Genomic DNA, 14,816 nt, shown 5'->3' with positions numbered 1-14,816 from the left:
AACCACCACAGCCGTCCCTCTGCTCAGAGCCCTCCCTGGCCCCCACTGGACCCCAGTACCTGCTAACCTTATCTCCCCCAACTCTCTTGCTATACTGGCCTCCAGGCACACCTTCACCTCAGGGTCTTTGCACTGGCTGTTCCCACAGCCTGGGATGCTCCCCCAGCAAATCTCCACTGGTGGCTCCCCCCCACCTCCTTAAGTCTCTACTCAGATGTCACTTTCCTAAGGAGGCCTTCCTTCCCTGACACCCCCATTTAAAACCCTAACCTCCCCCTGCCCTCTCCCTGAGCCTGCTTTTCTTTTCCTTAACAGCTTTCAACTTCAGGCCTGTTTCTTCCTTATCGGCCCCCTGCTGGAAGGCCAGCTCCCCCGGGGTGGGGGTTTTGGTATCTTGCTCAGGGCTGTGTCCGTAGCCACAGAACAGGGCCCCCGGCAAGGACACAGAGTGTTTAGAAAACATTTTTCAAGAACAATTGAAAACTGCACAGCGCTTTAAGCACTTTTCCCCTCCTAGACACCCTTCCAAGCCATTTAGTCCTCACTCCACCCTCAAGGACAGGCACCAGGTGACTTCACCTGCCCTAAGCGATGAAACACACCCAACTTATAAGGCAAGGGGCTTATAAGTGGATGCTGTTAACAGCCCCATTTCCCAGCTGGGGATACTGAGGCTCAAAGAGGAAAGGCTCCCAGGAACAAGCCCAGGCCTGGGGGATTCTCAGCTGGAGGCCTCAACCTCAGCCTCTTCCTGTTCTTCTCTCAAGGAAAAATTTCTCAAGTTCCTCCCTCCATTTAGCTGCGGAGGCTCAACGACCAGGGTCACCAGAGAGGCTCATCCGCCCCCCTCCTTAGGGCCACATGCTGTTACAGGGCAGACGAGCCAAGGGTCTGAAACTCAAAAGTTTCTAGGGCCAGGAGTCTCCAGGCAAATGTAAAACGAGCCTGGGCGAGTACTAGAGAGTAGTGGGGAGTGGGGCAGCACACGTGGCCACTCCTGATCTGACATGGCAGCCGGTGGCTGCTGCTTCTGAGATCCAGGCACTTGGTGCCAAGCAAGTCTCAGGCCCAGGAAGGCCAGAATATGATGACTAAAACGACAGCTGCCATGGGTATAGGGTCAATGCACTCAACACATGTTAACTCACACAGCCGGCCCAGGGACTGCCTAGTAGTTATCACCCCATTTTACGGAAAAGGAACCTGAGTCCACTTGGCCAAAGTCACACAGGCAAACACGATGAAGCCTGGCCTAAGGCCCAGAGCCCGTGTTATTACACCACTAGACTCTGAGGCTCTTTGGGTGTTTGCTAAGCATTGCAAAAACCTGAATTTTGATGCAAAACTTAAATGTTGGTAGCTAACTAAGAACAAAGTATTTTAAACACCATGCAGGTGAAACAAAAGACCAGCAAGCAGGCTTCAGCCCCCAGGGCCACTGATCTGCAACCCGGTACCGGCTGAGTTGGTACAGGCTGAGCTATCTCGCTTGGACCACAGTCTTAGAAAACCAACAAGGAGGAGGCAATGAAACAGAGCAGCCCGTGCTGACCCCCTGGGAACAGGCCCTGGAACTACTCTCTCATTTGTTCTTTGAAACTAGCCAAGATGTCATCTGTAAAGGTCTACAACGCAAAGAAGGAAACAGGTCCTCAGCTGCAACAGTTTGGCCAAACTCACAAGAAGGAGGAGTGGGATTCAAAGCGAGGGCCAGCCCGCTGTCCCCCTGTGGCAAGGCTTGGTAGCTAAGAAACCTTACCCACACTCGGGAAAGAAAAAGAAGTTAGCTCCATTTGAGCAACCCATAACCGAGAAGCTTTTTTAAAACTTTGGCTCTCAGGCCCTGAACTAATGCTCTTAACGATCAAGGTCACATTGCAGGCTTCTGGGAGAAGGTTGCCACAAGAGCCAGCTCGGTACTAGGTGGCTGGGTGGGTGGATAAGAGAGAAAGGCCAGGGGCAGAGACACTGAGGAGAGGCAGGCAGGGAAGAGAGACCCAAGGTCCCCAACACAGAGCCCCCAATTCCTCACTGAACAGCTCTGAGCAAGAGGGCTCAGCTGAGCCTCAGTTGTCTGCTCTGTAAAATGGGACCATAGCAGTGTCAGCCTCAGAAGGCTTAAATGCAGTCCAGTGCATAACCTGAAAGCACTTTAATTCTGATTAGTGTTTGCTGCTGATATGGGAGGGACCAGCATGGTGAATAACAGCCTGGCCGTGCCGACCTACCGTGTGCCAGGCACCGTGCTAAGTAAGCACTTTCAACAAATCAGGTCACTGCAGAATGGCAAGTTGAGGGACCATCACCCTGTTTTTAGAGGGGGGGGGGGAAACTGAGGCTCAGAGAGGCCAGACAACCTGTGCGAGGAGGTCACCAGGCAAATGAAACAGAACTTTGCTGTGTGTCCAGTTAAAGCCTGGGCGGGCAGGCAGGAAAATAACCATGCAAAGGGGCCCACAGCCCAGCCCAAGGCTCAGCCCCGGCCCAGCTGACCCCAGGTCCACACCTTTCCGCCACAGTGGACAACAGGCAAGGTGCCAGAGACAAAGCAGCAAAGGAGGAAATTCATGCCGCTGAGAGCAAAACTCCAGGCCTCTGGGAAGGCAGGGTGGGGCTGGGCACCACTGAGCACTAGCCTGGTGCCCTTGGGCCAAGGATGAGGCTTTTCTGAGCCTTCCTGCTGTGTCTAAGGTAGGGTAACAGAACCTCCACCCCTCTCACTCCCTGTGGGATCCGAGAGGCTGACAAACTGAACTCAGCCTGGAGCCTTCGAGATGAACATTAACCCTTACTGCAGATAACAACAACAACAACGATGATGACTGGGATGTTATCATTTGGCAGCCACAGGCACAAATGGAGCCGTTCCCAGAATGGAGAAGTGACAGCCCATCTGGGAGGCAGAAGGGCAAGAGGCGGGGGAAGGGAGAAGAAAGAACCAAACACCCCTGGAGGGCTCACTGCCAGTTCTCATTCATCAGCAGCTTCCTGAATCCGGGCAAAGAGTGGAGTTTGCCCACTGGATAGATGAGCAAACCGAGGCTTCTCAGGGCTGCCCAAAGGCCTGATCAGGCTCCAAAGAGGGCCCCCAATTTGCAGACTTTTGCTTGGGAGCTGACCCCAAGAGCACCCTGACAAGGGCCAGGAAAGAATCCTGCAGAAAGTACCCCCTCCCAGGGTCCTACTTCCAACCGATAGGGGAGTTCAAGTTTCATCCTTCAGCTCCCTTGTTCCCAGCATGCTCCCAGCCCAGCCCACCCCACCCAGGACCACAGCCAGACAGTGGGGAACTGCCAGGGCACTGATGGGCAGACTAACATAAGGACGGACACCCGGACAGACAGACAAAGGGATCCGTTTGGGAGAGAAGCCAGCGTTTGCCAGGGACCAAGTTTAGAGTTAGCCTGGGAGAACCAGACAACAGAGTCCCCTAGGGTACAGCCAGTCAGACGGCAGAGGCCAGCCAGGGTAACCCAACAGAGGGATGGCTAAGTCTGCGAGCGGCACGGACAGGCGGCCAGACAGCACAGGTCACCCTAGACAGCTAGCCAGGCAGCAGGGGGCTGCCCTGAGGGACTGGACAGATGGACAGCCAAATGGTAGTGGCAAGGAGTTCTATCGAGGACAGAGACAGCCAACCAGACGGCATGGGCTGCTCCAGATAAATGAACAGCCAGCCAGACCGCAGGGGTCGAACCAATAGGTACCTAGCTGGCAGGTTTCGGACAGACAGAGAGAGAAGGGGGACCTAACCCTGACCCACAGGCAACCAGATGGTAGAATTCAGCCACGAAAGCTGGGGATCTGAGAGTCGGCGACGGTCCACCGCAATTCCTGGCCCCCGCCCCCCCGTCGGCGAAACGCCCCCAAGGGTCTGAGCCGGCTCCGCAGCCCATGCAGGAAGCCCTCCGCCCAGGGCGTCCCACAGAGCCCGCCTCCCTGTCCCCGTCCCCGTCGCGGGCACGCAAGCGCCGCAGTTACGCCGGCTGCGCAGGGCGCGCCATTCCCGGTCCGCCCTCCGCGCCCTAGGCCGCCGCCCGCCCGCCGCCGCCGCCGCCGCGCTCGCTCACCGGCCTACGAAGTTCTCGAGCACGGAGCTCTTGCCGGCGCTCTGGCCGCCCACCACGGCGATCTGAGGCAGGTCCAGGTGGCAGCTCTGGCCGATGGAGCTGAAAGCGTCCTGCAGCTTGTTGACCAGCGGGATCAGCTCTTCCATCCCGCGGTTGCCCATGGCGCCGGCGGCCCCGGCCCGAGCGCCCCGCGCTCCCCGCCTGCCCCCGGCCCTTAACGACGCGGCCCCGCGGCGTCCGCGGCCGTTGCTCCCCGCCCGCCCGGGCCTCGGCGCGACGCCCGCTCCCGGCTCGGCCTCACAGTCGCCGCCTCATCCGGTTCTCAGACGACACCCGACCCGAGCGACCTCCCGCCCGGGCCCCGGGGCTGCGCCCAAAGCCCTCACACTTCCCCCGATTGGTCGGTCGCGCTGCCACTCGTAAACAGGAGCCAGTGAAGATGAGGTATAGGGCTACGGCTGAATGATCCTTCCTCCTGGGGACCTCGCGGTGGGCTCATTGGACTCAAGAACTGTCGTTTTTGTGCAAGAGCCAATAGGGTCGGGCAGCGAGTTGTCAAGGCCAGGAGGCGGTGTTTCGGGAAAAGGCAATGTTGGCCCGGCCTACTGGGGCGGGGAGTTTCCGAACGGCAAGAAAACCCAACAGTCTTACTGGCAGGAAGACCCGCCAGTCTACAGTGCAGGCCAGTGACGTTAGGGATCGATTCATAGACTGGTTTGTCACTTGACACCACCTAGTTCCCTAAGAATTTCCCATTGGTTTATATAAATATCACTCCGTGCTTCCAGCCAACAAAGCGAAAGAGGACGGGCTTTGACCTGCGAATCCTGACTTTGACTGAGAACCTGTCAATCAAAGAATCCCCCGTTCTAATGATTGTTGTAGCAGGTCCATTAGTGTCTTCTGGACTAAAGGATAAGGCCCATCGTACTCGCCGAAGAGCGACACCTCGTGGTGGGACCCGGTAATGATCGTAGCTTCAGAGTTTCCGGCCTCTAGAGAAAACTACAAGTCCCAGAATGCATCTCGGCCCCGGGCTTGCAAACCAGCTACTCGCGCGGCGTTTCAATGCGTTTTGAAGAATCTGGCGTTAGTGGTTCCTAGAGAGAGGCGGTAGCGCTGTAGCGTTGGCTCCACTTTCATTCGTATAAAGTTCCACCTCCACGCTTTTGCAAATGCTGGGCCCTTTCCCGGGAATACCTTTCGCTCACGCCCCGGCTTGGTTTGGCTCATGCCTGCCTGCAACGTTGCCCCCCCGCCTTTCTGGCTAGAGCACATCGTGATCTTTTTAAGTCCACAATGAAACCCAACAGATCCTCTCCCCATGAAATGATTATCTTCTAGTCAGTGTTGGAGGTTCTGTGAACTAGAAATCTTGTTCCTCGTGGGAAAAAAGCCGGGGATAGGTGGAAGGATCTTATGAAAAGAAGTGATTTGATCCCCAGGGGCGGGCATAGATTGGCCAAAGCCCAAACAGGAGTCCGATGGAATGGAGGTAAGAAAGTGGGCTGATGAGGCAGTTACCAGGGGAATAAAGAAACGGGGAGGAGGCTGGCAAGGCAGCCAATGGTATCTGCCTGCTCCAAGACCCAAAAGCCCCGTCTCAGAGAGATGGGCAAAAAGTCAACCGACAAGGTTTTGGCATGGTAGCCTTGACCGCAGTGACAGAAACCTGGAAACATCCTACATACCCACTCACGGGAGCCGGTTAAATAAACACTGTGAGACAGCTGTAAAAAAAGACAGGAAGTCTTCATGTTCTGACGTGTAAACAATTTCAAATATACTAACAGGAAAAAAAAGGTACAGAACGGCAGGTAAAGGACGCCACATTCATGAAAAATATGTACACGTGGAAAATTTCTGGAAGAATACACAAACTAACCAAAGTAGTTGCACTTTTATGCTATTAGAATAGTGGATCCTATACAAGTCTTACTTTTCCAATTTAAAACCCCTTATCTCCTAAGAGTACCAGCTCTGTAATTGGCCATCTCTAGGTTAGATCATGGGCCTCTGTATTTGCCAGGTGATAATGGCCGAGTGACTTCATTCCTCTGAGCCTCAGTCTCATCTGTAAAATGGGGGATGCAGCTATACATGCATCACAAAGTTGCAAGAATCAAACACACACATGACAACCGTTCAGAACAGTCCCAGGCACAGTGTAAGCACCCTGCCATATCACACCTACTGTCTTCATCACTGTGTTTGCTGACGGCAAAATTAAGCCATGTTCAAGGCTAAAAGCATGAGCTCTGGAGCCAGCCTGCCACTTCGTCGGTGGTGACCTTGGGCAAGCTGCTTCCTCTCTAGGCCTGTTTCCTCACCTGTAATAAGTCGGGGAACAAGAGTGCCCACCCTCAGGGTGACTAGGGGGGGCCAAAGCCACAGGAAAAAGGATGCAGCTCCCACACTGGGGCACATGCTACATGCTGGGCTGTGCCAGGTGGTTCCCAGGTATCAGCAGCTGCTATGATTACTTATTATTATCATCAACAGGAAGCGGGGCGGGGGGACATTGGCCACAATGACACTCAGAGGAGGAAGAGGTCCTAGACAGGTCACCTCCCCGAGAAGGCACAGATACACTCTAAATTAGAATAATAATTTTAAAAAATCCCTCAATACCTCCCATTCCCTCCCTCCCTCGCCGGAACCAGATCAACGCAGTGTGATTCCTACAGAGGCCAGGGCTTCGGTGGCCCAGGCAGGACAGAGGGTGGGGTCCCCATACATGGTGCCCATGAAGTCCTGCACGAAGTCAGGGAAGCGCTTCTCCACGATGCTGGCACGCACAGCGCTCATCAGCCGCAGCTGCAGGGGGTAGGTGCCAGCGTCAGCCCAGGAGGGGGGGGGGGGGCGCCCAGAACCCTCCCACCACCACCCTGCGCCTGGCCCGCCCTGGTCACAGGCCCACCTGGTAGGCGATATTGTGGACGGTGAGGTGGTGCAGGGCAGCGGTGTTGTCGCTGTGGAGCAGTGCATGCAGGAAGGCCCGGCTGTGCCTGCGGACAGGAGGTCGGGGCCGAGTGACGCAGGGTCCTGCACACCTCCGCACCCTCCCCCCGCCCCCGGGCCCCCCTCTTCCCCTACTTCTGGCAGGTGGGACAGGCACACTCGGGGTCTATGGGCCGGAAGTCTTTCTCATACTGTTTCTTCTTCAGCTGCAGGTTCCCGGTGGGCACCAAGGCAGAGCCAAAGCGCTGTGGGGGGTGGGGGGGGGTGGGGGGGGGGACAGGGAGTGGGTCAACCAGGTCTTCATCCTCACCGGCCCCACCCCCACCTTAACCCCCCCAGGTCCGCCCCCATCTGCCCCCTGCCCAGGGCCTCACCGCCGTCCGGGTGGGGAAGACGCAGTCGAACATGTCACATCCGAGAGCCACGCAGACCACCAGATCAGTGGCATAGCTGGGGGGAGGGCCACGGGGGAGGGAGCAGAGAACCTCACACCCTGGTCACACACCCAGCGCTCCCCCCGCACGTACGCTCAGACTCCCCGGGGACAGGGCCACATTCCCTCTGAACCGCCCCCAGAGGAAAGCCAAGTCCCCACCCATGAGTCCCCCCAACAGGCAGGGCTGGGTCATTCCACCAATACCGGCCCAGGCAGGAACCCGCTCCCCACAGGTAGGGCTCGCTCCCCTCTCCTCCACATACCCGACCCCCATCAGGTATCGTGGCTTGTCCTTAGGCAGCCTTGAGGTGCTCAGAGCCACCATCCTCCAGAACTGGCCCTTGCTCTCGCCCCCACTCAGGCCCCCGATGGCGAAGCCCGGCACGTCCCTCTTGGTCATCTCTGGGGGTACAGGGCAAGGTGAGGGGCCACCAGGCAAAAGAAAGTCTGCCTCCTCCTCTGCGACCCCAGGGCAGACCCTGCCCGGACCTCCACAATCTCTCAGGGATTGAGAGAGAGAGAGAGAGAGAGAGAGAGAGAGAGAGAGAGAGTCTGTCTGTCGGTCTGAGGGCTGCTGGTGACCTCAGCTACCACTTGTCGAGTCCCCGCTGCATGTGAGATCCCCTCCTTCAGTCCTCAGGGGAGGCCCACAGCCTGTGCTCCCTTAGCTGAAACCTAAGAGGAAGCCAGATGTGTTTCAAAGCTGAGAATTGTCCAGATCTTAGAACGGTGCACATCTTATCTGCCAGGCGACGGCCTGTCCTCAAATCCTCTGAGGGTCCTGCCACAAAACACACAGAGGACTCCCAACAACGGGGGTGAATGACCACATAGGTCTGGTCTGGCCACCAAATGAGCTCGTTGCAAATTCCTGGGTGGTGTCGTGTTTTAGAAGTGGGTCGTTAGGCTCCAGAATTGCAGAGAAGAGGCTGCAGCTCTATGCTGCCGTTGAGGTGTTCGGGGCTTGCCACCCCAGACCAGACATGGCAGAAGCTGGACTTGAACCCAGGTGCGGCCTCAAAGCCCAGGCGTGCCTTGGGCCCCAGTTGTATCGTTCGACCAGGGGAGGCCACGGCGTCGACGAAACGGACCCGGTCCGAGCGTCAGGTTTTAAAGCTGGAATGAACGGCAGAGTCCACTGGGGACGGGTTGTTCAAATGTGGCCTCCCGGGCCCCACCTCACCGCGGACTCTGACGCGGTCGTGGGGGACAAGCCGGGTGGTGCTGGTGCAGCTAAGCCTTGGAGCACAATGAGAAGCACCGTCAGGGCGGTGCCCGGCGACCTGCAGGTGGCCAAGAAATGAACTTGACGGGGCAAGGCCAGAGTGGTAGGGTTTTCTTGAATGAGAGAACACACGATACGAGAAAGTGTTTCACGCATTAGGGTAACGGTTCACGAAGCCTTGGTTTCTGCTTTCTTCTATGTCCACACATGCTGAGCTGTTACATGAAATGTATCTCCGGGCCACCTGGGTGGTTCAGTTGGTTAAGCGTCTGACTCTTCACATGGGCTCAGGTCGTGATCTCCCAGTCACGGGACGGATCCCCGCGTCGGGCTCCGAGCTCAGCATGGAGCCTGCTTGGGTGGGTGTCTCTCTCTCTCTCTCTCTCTGATCTTCCCCTGCTCGGCACACTCATGCTCTCTCTCTTTCTCTCTCAAAATAAGCAAATTAGGGCGCCTGAGTGGCTCGGTCAGTTAAGCGTCTGCCTTCAGCTCAGGTCGGGCTCTCACGGTTCGTGGGTTCGAGCCCCACGTCCGGCTCTGTGCTGAAAGCTCAGAGCCTGGAGCCCGTTCGGATTCTGTGTCTTGTCTCCCCCTCTCTCTGCCCCTCCCCCCCTCGCTTGTGTGCTCTCTCCCTCTCTCTCAAAAATAAACATTAAAAAGAAATGTTTTAATAATACGCAAATAAACATTAAAAAAAAAAAAAGAAAGAAATACAGAAATGTATCTCTGACCGGGGAGGGGGTCTCCGTTCAAAAGACTTACTAGACACAGAACTGGGCGCAGTTTGAGGACGAAAGGGATGACGACAAAGACAGTCTTTACAACAAACATCCTGATGTCAGGCGCAGGCACAACGCTTTGAACACACTTTCCCATTTGACCTCACTTTGACCTCTTGACACTGGGAGGATGTGCCCATTTTACGGAGGCCGAGCCACTTGCCCGAGGGTGCGCAGCCATGAGGCAGCAGATCAGAGGTGTGGATCCAGCCAGCTAAACGCCAGGACCCAGAGCCTTGCCCATGAAACTTTATTGCCTTTGAGTCCCCATCTCTGGCCCCCTTTTGTCTCCACGGCCACAGACCTCACATGGACCTTACTGGCACTCTTCCCTTGGGCAGATACTCCAACCTCCTCACGGGCCTTCTGCTTCCTGAATTTCTCCATGATGCCCCTTGCTTCCTGTCACACTCCCACTCAACGGCCCTCCATGGCTCCCCAGTACCCCCACTAACAGCAGAATGCCCTAGGCACCGCTCCTGACCCTGAGGAGGAAGCAGCACGGTGTCTCGGTTAATGTTGCAGGTTCCAGAGCCCAAGACCTAGGGCCAAATCCTACCTCTGCAACATCCAAGCCGGGTGGCTGGGGTAAGTGACTTAACAGCTCTGTGCTTCAGTTTCCTCTTTTGTAACCACGGGAACCTGGTAGTTCCCACCTTACAGGACGGTTACGAAAACCAAATGGGTCAGTCTGTGACCAGCACGTGGCATAGCGTCTGGTGAACAGTATGAAATTGCTAGCTTTTGAAATCACCATTATTCTGCAAACATTCTCCTGCCATGTCTGCCTCCGTGCCTTTGCTTCAGCTATCCCTTCCGCCCATTAACAACCCCCGTCAGCGCCATCACGTGCCAGGCCCGGGGGTGGGGCCCTCGGTGATGGACAAGCCCTGGATCTACCGGCTACCGGCACGTGGCTCTACCTTCAAGGCAGGTGGCCCGGAGATCCTCGTCCAGCCCGCCCTGGATGATGGCAAAGAGGTTCTGCTTGTCTGGGCGCTGATGGGCTGCAATGCACCGGTCCAGCCAGCGGATTGACCTGGAAGAGGGACCCAGTCATGAGCCCTAGGGTAAAGAGACAAGGCTCCAGGGCTATGATCCCCTCCCGGTACATGCACATACGGACACACACACACACACACACACACACACACACACACCTGTACATGGCCTCCTCCACGCGTGGCCCTGTCACAGTGCTGCTGACCACATCATCCAGTTGCATGATAATGTCGGAGCCTGGGGAGTGAGAAAAGCACCATCACTGGGGGACGTCTGGGTGGCTCAGCTGGTTAAGCATCAGACTCTTGGTTTCAGCTCAGGTCATGATCTCACAGTTCATGAGATCAAGCCCCACATTGGGCTCTGCAGTGGCAGTGAGGAACCTGCTTGGGATTCTCTCTTTCTCTCTCTCTCTGCCCCTCCCTTACTCTCTCTCTCTCAAAATAAATAAATAAACTTAAAAAAAAAAAACTTGCTTAAAAAAAAGAAGCAGCAGCACATCACTGGGAAAGCCCTCACTTCCTACTGGGGACAAGCTGGACCCTAGATGTCCCTCCTTGGGTCTTTCTGACTCCCACATAGTCCCCCAGGCTGTTTATACAATGGCCAGAGGGAACTTTTTAAAATACACGTTTGGGGCGCCTGGGTGGCTCAGTCAGTTGGGCATCCAACTTTTGGCTCAGGTCATGATCTCATGGTTTATGGGTTCGAGCCCTGCATGGGGGTCTCTGCTGTCAGCATGGAGCCCGCTTTGGATCCTCTGTCCCACTCTCTCTCTGCTCCTCCCGGTATACACGCACACACACTCTGTCTCTCTCTCCCTCTCTCAAAAACATATAAGCATTTAAAATAAATAAACAAGGGGCGCCTGGGTGGCTCGATGGGTTAAGTGTCCGACTTCGGCTCAGGTCATGATCTCCCAGTTTGTGAGTTCGAGCCCCGCGTCGGGCTCTGTGCTGACAGCTCAGAGTCCGGAGCCTGCTTCGGATTCTGTGTCTCCCTCTTTCTCTCTGCCCCTCCCCCGCTTATCATGTTCCCACGCATGCTCTCTCTCTCTCTCAAAAGTAAGTAAACATTAACAGAAATTTTAAAAATAAAAATTAAATTAAATAAATAAATAAAATGCACATTTGATCCTGCCTCACCCTGGGCAGCTAAAATCCTGCCCAGGCACATAGAATAAATCCCACTTCTGCAAATTTACCCTTCAAGAGCAAAATGTTGGGTACACAAAGTGATTCGCCAGGGTGTGGCAGGCAATAGCACCATGCGAGCCCCAGTGACCACCAACAGAGGTCTGGCTAAAAAAATCATGGTCTAACCCTTCACAGAAAGTTCCTTTCCCACAATTCCAAAATCTAGAAACTTCTCAAAACCAAAGGTTTTTTTCTTACGCTTATGGCATACCTACTTGGAAGCAAAACGAAGACAATTATAATCTTTTACGAAAATCCAATTTAGGGAGTGCCTTATTCAGTCTTAAAAAGGAAGGAAATCCCGGCATATACTACAACCTTGTGGACATTATGCTCAGTGAAATAAGCCAGACACAAAAAGGATCAATAAGGCTCGATCCAGCTGCAATAGAGTGAGACACATCAACGACATTTAAACCCATGATTTCATGGTGATCCTAAAAAAACTAAAGATTAGTTCATTACTGCTGGAGGATGTTAAGTAATCAATTCATGAAAACCGGAAAAGAAGGAAAAGGAGGAATCCCACTTTCCCTGTATGAATTGAACTACTTGGTCTCTCAGGAGTAGGTGAGGCACCTTTCCCTTTACAGAAATAATCTAGCTGATAAATGAAGAAAAGAACATTACCATTTTGGAACTCCTAATAGCATGATACTCCCAGGCAAAGAGCCTGATGGTTCACTGGGAGAGACCGGCAGACATTACCAGCTCCCGGATGGAAATATACACCCTATGAAGCCCTCTTGCCAAAGGACACAAGAACTAGAATCTGGCTCAAACCTCTAGATCTAACTACCACCTACAGTAAATCTAGAAGGCAGAAGAAAACTGTCACACAGCACCATGGGGATGTGATCCGCAAAATTCAGACCATGTGAAACACTACAGGGGAAAAGAACCCATTTCTTCAAGAAGCAAATTGCGGGGGGGGGGGGGGGGGGGGGGGGAGGGGGAGGGAAGGAGTTACAGTGAGAAACTATATGATGTATAATATATATATGTTACACTTGATTTTAGCCAAAAGCGATTACATATAATACATATTAAAAGAGAAATGTTCATTGTCCTTATCAAGGAGTGAGGGATATTGATGGAGATGGGAGGAACTTAAAGCTTCCTCACTCTCCCCTTGTTGCCCCCCTTATTTCAACATATCTTTGCCCGACTAATTTGCCATTTAAGAGAAATAACAGCAATAAAAATAATAAAAGCTACTACATGCCAGGCACTGGCTTAAGAGATTTACAAACATTACGTCATCATTCCCGGGCGCTATCCTCATTTGAGTTGGCTCTTCCAAAGCTTAGACAGCGGGAGTGACTTACCCACAGCCAAGCAGCACGTAAGCAAAGGGCCCGCCTCACCTCCAACCCCTAGAAGCAGGGGAAGAGGAGGCGGCTCGAGACTCGCTCACCTAAGGCGTTCTGGATCTCCACGGACTTCTCGGGGCTCAGAAGGGACTCGTCGCCGTCGTAAGGGGAGCGGAAGCGGACGCCCTCCTCCGTCACCTCGGACAGGGACACCAGAGACACCATCTGGAAGCCGCCGCTGTCCTGGGGGAAATCCCACCGCAGGGCCGTCAGGGGGGTGGAGCTGGAGAATCTCCACCTCTGAGAAGTGCCCTGGGATCCCAGCCCCGACTCCACCTCACCGTCAGCAGATTGTGGGGCCAGTTCATGAAGCCGTGGAGACCGTGCGCTTTCTGGATCAGCTCGGGGCCCTGGGTTAGGGGAAGAAAGGATCAGGTTAGAGGCGAGGGCTACCCTGACGGCTCGAGTTGGAGGACAGGGCTGGCCAGCTTCGGGCCCCGCCGCTCTCTCACGCCCAGTACAAGGCCTGGGCCACCGGGGGCGTCAATAAGCCTTTCTCGATTGACTTAGAGGCGTGCCCGTGCCTCGGAGGTGTCCGTGCTCCCCACTCTCTGCCGCCGCCCCACCAAGGCAGAACCCACCCACCGGCCTCAGGCCCAGATGGTAGGTGTTGCCCAGGCAGATGCGGCAACCCAGCGCGTCCAGCTGCTCGGCCGTGATGCCCTTCATAGTGGCCTGCGTGCCCACTGGCATGAACACGGGAGTGGCTACCGGCCCGTGCGGCAGCCGCAGCTCCCCTGCTCGGGCTCTAGATCGGCTGCACTCGGCCACCAGCTTCATTATCCGGGGGGCCGACTCCACGGACGTCGGGCTAACAGCTGCCGCCATCTTAGCTAACGGAACCACGTGGACACTGCAACCCCCTGGGCGGCGCCATGTTGACCAAAGTCACGTGACGCGCGGCGCGGGCTGTCCTTTTGGAAGGGAGTCCGGGAACCATGGCAACAGACGCCGGCGCGCTCGTCCCCGCGGAGTGCTCAGTTCGCTTCTGGGGCGGGGGCGTGTTACAGAGAAATAACTATGGTTATGGGTTCGAATCCCAACCCGGCCACTTACTTGCTCTACAGTCAAAGCCTCTCTAAGCGATAATCTCCCCTATAAAATGCAGCGAATAACACTGCTTCAGCATTAAAAACGTTGTAAAAGGGGCGCCTGGTTGGCTAACCAAGTAGAGCATGCAATTCTTGATCTCTAGCTTTTTTTTTTTTTTTTTTTTTTTTTTTTTTTTTTTTTTTTGATCTCTAGCTTTTAAGTTGGAGCCCCACGTTGGGTGTAGAGATTACTTAAAAATAAAAACTTTCAAAAAATAAATTAAAAATAAAACATTGTAAAGATTGAAAGAAGCATGCATATATAGAGATCTTAATAAGTTGCCTAGCACAGGCTTTTGTCTATGTTGTCCACGGATTTATCCCAAGAGCTTAGAACAGCACCTAGTATATATTAGTCTATACAATAAAAGAAGGAATTTTAGATTTAGAGGAGACTGAGGCCCAGAACCTAGCCACATTTTTCTTTCATTAATTCAGTGTAGACCTACTTATATTCACACCTCCTAGTGCCACCTTTCATGACGCACAGGAATGAGAGAGTCATAGATTTATTGACCACTAGCCTTGTTCCATTAACAATAACAAAATATGGGGTGCCTGGGTGGCTCAGTCAGTTAAGCGTCGGACTTCTGCTCCCGTCATGGTTTCGCTGGTCATGGTTTGGGAGTCCCTGGGTTTGAGCCCCACGGTGGGCTCTGTGCTGACAGCTCAGAGCCTGGAGC

At 54.5% G+C, this 14,816-nt stretch overlaps 2 protein-coding genes across 10 annotated transcripts in view; both read right to left on the bottom strand.

Moving 5' to 3' along the window:
* Positions 1–4,376, bottom strand: part of DNM2 (dynamin 2) — an 89,339-nt gene extending 84,963 nt beyond the window's left edge. For 3 of the 8 annotated variants that reach the window (XM_042928429.1, XM_042928426.1, XM_042928428.1), the window contains exon 1: positions 4,071–4,376. In XM_042928429.1, coding sequence (XP_042784363.1) covers positions 4,071–4,231 — 161 coding nt within the window. In that variant the 5' untranslated portion in view covers positions 4,232–4,376. The remainder of the gene's footprint in view (positions 1–4,070) is intronic. The other 5 variants (XM_042928431.1, XM_042928425.1, XM_042928427.1 and 2 more) reach the window with 3 other exon arrangements.
* A 1,405-nt stretch (positions 4,377–5,781) lies between these two features.
* QTRT1 (queuine tRNA-ribosyltransferase catalytic subunit 1) lies at positions 5,782–14,182 on the bottom strand. Of its 2 annotated transcripts, XM_042928433.1 has the most exons (11): positions 13,628–14,182; positions 13,324–13,392; positions 13,087–13,225; positions 10,632–10,710; positions 10,395–10,510; positions 7,731–7,869; positions 7,406–7,481; positions 7,167–7,276; positions 6,991–7,078; positions 6,702–6,887; positions 5,782–5,800 (listed from the first exon to the last, which is right to left on the bottom strand). In XM_042928433.1, the coding sequence occupies exons 1-10, from the start codon at positions 13,868–13,870 to the stop codon at positions 6,735–6,737; spliced, it is 1,212 nt and encodes a 403-aa protein (XP_042784367.1). In that variant the 5' UTR covers positions 13,871–14,182; the 3' UTR covers positions 5,782–5,800; positions 6,702–6,734. The 2 variants fall into 2 exon arrangements, with proteins under 2 accessions (XP_042784367.1, XP_042784366.1); XM_042928432.1 differs by lacking the exon at positions 5,782–5,800 and having other exon boundaries at positions 5,804–6,887.
* Between the last annotated feature and the right edge of the window lie 634 nt (positions 14,183–14,816).

Source organism: Panthera leo, chromosome A2, assembly GCF_018350215.1.
Source record: "Panthera leo isolate Ple1 chromosome A2, P.leo_Ple1_pat1.1, whole genome shotgun sequence".
In the NCBI taxonomy this organism is placed as follows: domain Eukaryota; kingdom Metazoa; phylum Chordata; class Mammalia; order Carnivora; family Felidae; genus Panthera; species Panthera leo.
This window is presented reverse-complemented; position numbering and strand designations above follow the sequence as displayed.

Coding starts and splice junctions, on each gene's coding strand:
- QTRT1 (XM_042928433.1), bottom strand. CDS start 13,870: ATGGCGGCAGCTGTTAGCCCGACGTCCGTGGAGTCGGCCCCCCGGATA. Junction 13,393..13,627: donor ACCATCTGGGCCTGAGGCCG/GTGGGTGGGTTC, acceptor CCCCTAACCCAG/GGCCCCGAGCTGATCCAGAA. Junction 10,711..13,086: donor GGAGATCCAGAACGCCTTAG/GTGAGCGAGTCT, acceptor CTCACTCCCCAG/GCTCCGACATTATCATGCAA.